This window comes from Anopheles moucheti, chromosome 2 (genome assembly GCF_943734755.1).
Source record: "Anopheles moucheti chromosome 2, idAnoMoucSN_F20_07, whole genome shotgun sequence".
Lineage (NCBI taxonomy): Eukaryota > Metazoa > Arthropoda > Insecta > Diptera > Culicidae > Anopheles > Anopheles moucheti.
Window position 1 is genome coordinate 94,985,568 of NC_069140.1, and position 6,000 is coordinate 94,991,567.

At 48.5% G+C, this 6,000-nt stretch overlaps 1 protein-coding gene across 1 annotated transcript; it reads right to left on the bottom strand.

Moving 5' to 3' along the window:
• Positions 1-1,013: 1,013 nt before the first annotated feature.
• LOC128307057 (7SK snRNA methylphosphate capping enzyme bin3) lies at positions 1,014-6,000 on the bottom strand. The gene is made up of 4 exons (XM_053044812.1): positions 2,995-6,000; positions 2,696-2,914; positions 2,475-2,621; positions 1,014-2,108 (listed from the first exon to the last, which is right to left on the bottom strand). The coding sequence occupies exons 1-4, from the start codon at positions 5,986-5,988 to the stop codon at positions 1,368-1,370; spliced, it is 4,101 nt and encodes a 1,366-aa protein (XP_052900772.1). The 5' UTR covers positions 5,989-6,000; the 3' UTR covers positions 1,014-1,367.

Below are 6,000 nucleotides of genomic sequence, written 5' to 3' on the forward strand. Positions count from 1 at the left end.
CTTTCGTAAGTTTATAAGAGGCGACAATGTGACACCAAGGGGACAATGTGGCGTAAAAGGGTCTAAGTAGCTTCATCGGTTTGCCCATTGGCCATCAACTTTTATCCGAATTCGCAGCGGTTGCTTTGGTTTCCATTTTGTTTCGTTCTGTTTACTCTTCTGGTTTGTCATTTTACATTTTAACATACGAAGCTGGAAAATAATTTCGAAGTAAATTCATTATTCTGTTCACTTTTCACCATTCAGTGCACGGACGTGACCAATCACGTTTAGGTTTGTGCTTTGGTTGAAACCTTTTCACGGTTTAAATACTGAAAGAGTCCATAAAATCAACAAATGTAAAATATACGACTATACAAATTTTCTCTCCGCAGACGCTTCACCTGAATGATTTATCACAACAGACACATTAAACATAAATACGATTGTTTTGAATTGATTATCGAACAAGCTGGTAAACTTTCGGATATTTTTATCAGCTACAAAAAGAAGGCCATGGGATTTACTTTCTTTCAAATTTATATCATTTTTTCCACTTGTCTCCACACTTCCACAACTGGAAGTGAGGAACTTGTAAGCGAATTTGCTGTAGTCGTACAATTTAAAATTGTCAACCTACACAACGAGGGTTCTTTTCACCTATCCCTATTTCTACTCGGTTTACGTGTTCGCATAATAATGATGCGTGTCGTGGCCAAAACAAAATAAGCTCTACGATTATGGCCTACAAAAAGGAAATGATCAAAGAACGGCAGCATTTAAAAACTACTATAGAAGAAAACAATAACTGACTTACGATACTAATCGATTAATGTGCAAGGGAGGGGAGAAAGGTGAGAGAGACAACAAACATCTAACAAAACAGATAAATACTTCACGTGTGTCGAGTAAACATCGGGTTACCAGGTCAAAGCCTAATGCTGAAAACCATTCAAAAATTGGTTGTCCTAATGCGTTTACATTTGTGCCGTTTTCTATACATTAAACTTCGCGTAAAGTGACAAAGTGTGTGTGTTTGAATAAGTGGCCTTTGTAGCTGTATCTTGCATTGTAGTCTGTGTGCACATACTATGCGTTACTATCCGTTTTTTTTTGGTTTCTCAGGGAACGATTATCACCTTTTTCGAATGAAATCTATATCACACGGTGTTGGATACTACTGAGCGCGGGCAGCCAGGAAAAAACTGCAGGCTGCTTTATCTGCTCCGTCAATCAAACATTTTTCAACTGGCACAACATCGCACCTCGCGTCGCAGCTTTTGTGCGTCCTTACGCTATATCTAAAGCAACAGGTCGTCGCACCGTGTCTAAGTAAAAGCGTGTCTTTCGTTTGCAATTCAAAACGAACCATCGGAAATGCCCACTTCCTACTTGTCTGGCTGCGAGTGCCCGCTGGGAGAATTAGACTGGTCGTCCGTCAGGAAGCTACCGGCCAGTTGCTGCTGCCGGGTAGGCGTTTGCGAGGCCGAATTCGATGATGGTTCTGAGTCCGAATCTGTCGTCGCACCACCTCCACCTCCACTCCGGTGGCTTCCCGGGCGCATACCGTCGTACCCGAGCAGTGGCGGCAGTACATCGATAGGTGGATACACATGATGGCGTCGCTGACTACCTCCACCGACCGTACCGGCATAGTAATGCTCGTCATTATCCGTACTCCGAATGCTGGCCGAGTTGGGTGTATTGGAGGCGGAACGTCGATACGAACCTCCGCCACCACCGCTCGTCGCCAACATGTCCGACGGTGGCGACCAGGTGGTCGAATAAAGCGGTGAAGCAAAACAGTAGCTACCGGGCCGATGGCCGTTGCCGATGTTGTCGTAACTCGGCAGGTAGCTGTCCGTCTGCCGAGGGTTATAGTACGGGGAAGTTGAGGCAAAACCTCCACTGCCGCTACCACTGCCACCGCCATGTGAGGGTGTTGGTGGTTGCCGGTAACTGTAGCTGGGTGCGTACGGTGTCATTGCACCCCAGATGCAACCGGCCGCGGACTGCGAAGCCGTTACAATGTCTGTGTAGATCCCACGGTGGTTCTCGTACGGTGTCCCGGGATGATACGTATCGCTCCACTTTGCTTGCGATGGCGTAAAATCGCCTTTAATGTACAGCTGAAGAGAATAAAATGTTTTATAATTAGTATAATTAGTTTTGGTAAAGAATTCTTAGAAATTTAATTAGTTCAGTAAAGAGCTTTTCAGGAAAAATGTTTTGCAGTCTTCATGAAGTTAATCTTAATTCATTCTTCATAATTCTGTACGCAATAAATCAAACAAAGATACACTATTCATCATCATCCCTTTTCTTCTAAATTGGAGTAACTAGACGTTGATTATTCTTTACACTGTATTTTTGACTAAGACCAATAAGACCAGTTTCATTTTATACATTAATTAATATTAGATAAATAGGTGTAACTAAATGGAAAAGGAATGTACTAGATAGCAGTATACATCATACATCCCCATCGCACTCACCAGAATCGGTCTCCGGAAACCTTTGCTCAGATGTCGCGGTATTCCCAGTGGTAAACTGTGACTGAAGCCAACCTCCGGGCTGAGCAGATAGTCGTGAAAGCGACTCGGCAAGAGCTCAATGCTTTTGTAGTTTTCGAAAATTGTAGGCTAAGGCAAGTAAAAAGGGAATGAAAATGTTATTTCTCCACTCGACGATAGAACCCGTTCCCAGTTACCCGTACCGTGAGCTTCATTTTCTTTTTATAGCTGGCATAATTTTGAGCTTCCAGAATAAGTTTTCCTCCCGGACGCAGATGGTTGAACATGCGCTTGAACGCGATCTTCAAACCCATATCACCGTAGTTCAGATGGATCCACTTCGTTACCGAGAGGCACAGGATCAAATCATACTGTTGTGTATCGTAATTGATCAACGATTCGTCTTTGAGGACGTAATTCATCTGCAAGAAAAACAAGAAAGCAATGAAAATTTGACGTAACATATCGTTGTGCGTTACACACATGACCAGCAAATGCTTACCGTTTTAAACCGAACATTGTGTGGGAATTTATTTTCCGTCCGACCAATATCCATTTGAAACTCCTTCCCACTGAGATTGCCCATGGTGAGCGGAAACGAGATCGGAAAGTACTGTGACTGTTCCGTCTTTTGGCGTCGCAGCTGCTGATGTTGATGGTGATGCTGGTGGTGATGCTGTCCGGGCCGCCGTTTCAGTGCCATTCGTTTCCGGCGTCGCTTTTGTCGTAGCAAAAATTTGCTACTATGTGCGAGTGCTGTCGCTACCGGATCCGATTGTACTTGGCCCGTCTGATCCTCCGTTTCCGGTGGTTTTGTATCCGTCCCTTCTTCTTGTGCTTCTGCTTCTTGCGCAAGAACAACAAGTGGTTGGAGCACATTTTCTCCGGGTGGTTCGTTAACAGCTGGAACCTCTGCCACGGTCGATTCCGCAACGCTTAATGGCGTAGCATCGATAGGAGCGATGGACTCCTGTCCTGTTTGACTAGTCGTTGCGGCGACCTCGGTGGAGACCAGTTCACTTACGCTCAGCTGCAGTGGATCGCATTCTAATGGAATTGTATTTCGGCACTCATTCGTTGTGACAGGAGCGGAGACAACTGTTGCCGATTCACGATTCGCTCTCCTTCCCTGCGCGTGTCCAGCGTTGCGCGGAACTCGCACATACTTGGAAAGATTTTTGCGCGCTTTCGAAACCAGCTTACCATCCACATCGATACCGGTGGCCGATTTCGGGTGCAGCATCTTGGCCACGGCAATCGTCATCAGTCCCACATTGCATCCAATGTCTAGCACATCCTTGTCGCGGAACAGGTACGAATTGCGCAAAAACACTTTCAACCGAACGTCGATAAACTCGTTCAGACTGTGGTAGCCATAGTACCGGTCATAATTGCCAAAGTGATAGCCGCTTGAGGATGCCAACGCGGAATGCGGCTGTGAAATTGCTCCCTCGGCCGTTCCCTGCACCAGTGCCAAGGGACGCTCCACTACCCCAATGTCATCTCCGGGCATTTGTTGAACCGGGACCGAATCTCCCGCGCCGGTCATCACACCTTCCCGCACCGTGCTCGAACCGGTCTCCAATACTTGTTTCGTTAAATCGACCGATGCATCAATACGCTCGGAATGGTGCGCTTTTTCCTGTGCCTGACTCTCTTGTACTTGACCCCGGAAGTCGCTGGAAGTCGTTGCTTCCTCCCCGTGCACTTCGTCCGTGTTGGACGTAGTGGAATAGGTTCGTGTCCGATTGCGTCCCGCATTGCCGGCCGCTCCACTGCCACCAGCATTCGTCGGCCAGTGTGCTCGCTTCCAGCCGCCCGGCTGTGGAATGACCGGACTCACGATTTTATCCATCGAATCCATCCGGCGCAGCTTGTTCTTGGTGCTGTTTGTACTCTCGCTGGTACGCCGCTTCCGCCCACCGGCACTTTCGAGGTCTAGTTTCAAATTACGCATGGCTTTCTCCCGGTCGCGATCTTGTTCCGTCACGCTACCGGCGGTAGAAACGTTTCGTTCCGTCAAGGTGCCAACACTGGTGCCAACACTAGTTGTGTTTGTGTGACCCTGCTGAGCTACTGCGTTTCCTCCGCTGCTGGACGATTGGCCCGCGTAATGGTGGAAATGTGATCCCGCGTCCATATCCGGTGCCAGTGAGAATCGTTCTCCTGCTGCGGCATCGGCTATCTTTTGACCAATGCCCGTAAAGGAGGCTTCTTCAGCTGTGGTAGCTTCCTCCGCTTTATTGGCACCACCACCACCCGCTGCCCCGCTGCTTCCTACATTCTCCTCCGCACCCGGTGGCGGTGGCAGCTGATCGATCGACAGCATACCGTCCGCGTTCCGTTCCGTTGCGGTACGTGACTTACGTTTGCGCTTGTTGCGCGTGCGCTGCTTGCGCTTCATTGGCGAACAAAGCTGCATTTCGTACTCGACCGAGTCGACCGGATCGAGCAGATGAAGCGGGTCGTTAATGTTTGGCGGTATGATCACTTCGATCTTCGCCTTGTAATGTGGGGGTGTCGGTATCGGGGACGATTTCGGTGTGACCGCGTTTTCCGACTCGTTCTGTAGACTGTTCAGGTTGAGCGGATCGGAAATGTTGCCACCGAGCAGAAACTTTGTCGGTGGTACGATACACTCCTTACGCGGTCGCTTATCAGGTAGGAAAAATTTCGAAACGGACTGTAGCCGCTTATTGCGTACTTCCATCGGGGTAAGATTCTGCTGCTTCGGATGTTTCTGTTTTTGGGGTGGCATGGTGGAGGACATAGCCGTTCCTCCACCCGTACCTTGCTGTCCAGCTGCTCCCGATGTCAAAGCTCCCGAAGTTTGCTGTTGCGCATTCCCGGAGGAAGATGAGCCATGTTGCGCATAGCCCTGCTGTTGATTGACCTGGTGGAAACATCCGGGTTCCGACTGGAGAGCTTGAGCTTCACCGGATGTGATACCCTTACCAACGGTCATCTGATCTTCTCCTACTAGTCCATTCGCTGCGGTACCGTCTTCTGGTTTGCCCGCTCCAACATTCTGTGATCCAATCCCACCGCTTGATTTATCCTTTCGTCCACCTCTCGCAGGACAATCCTTACGATCTGGACCACCACGACCACGGTATTTATTTGCTTTCCACTTTTGTTGCTTTTTTTGTTTCTTCCCTCCACCGTGTTGCTGTTGTTGTTGTTGCTGTTGCTGTTGTTGTTGTTGTTGCTGCTGCTGTTGCTGTTGATGTCTCTGCTGTTGCTGATTAATTTTGCGATTATGACCACCACAGCCTCCACCACCACCTCCCCTGCCGCCAGCTCCTATGCCAACACCCGGTTCATACAGAGATATTGGAGGCCTTGCCGCACGAGGAGCGTTGCATCGACGTGTTTCTTCACTTCTGCCAGATGGTCCTCCTACACCACCTCCTCCACCTCCAGTATTTTCACTGGCACCGCCACTTCCATCCGCAGCCGAATCATCTTCTGCAGACGCCACCGAAAGTCCTTCCATTACAATAGTTAG

Bases quoted from the DNA above. Each gene is read 5' to 3' on its own strand.
- LOC128307057 (XM_053044812.1), bottom strand. From the start codon at position 5,988: ATGGAAGGACTTTCGGTGGCGTCTGCAGAAGATGATTCGGCTGCGGAT. The intron at 2,915-2,994 runs GTAAGCATTTGC...TTTTTCTTGCAG, and splicing joins ACAATGTTCGGTTTAAAACG to ATGAATTACGTCCTCAAAGA. The intron at 2,622-2,695 runs GTACGGGTAACT...TACTTGCCTTAG, and splicing joins AAAAGAAAATGAAGCTCACG to CCTACAATTTTCGAAAACTA.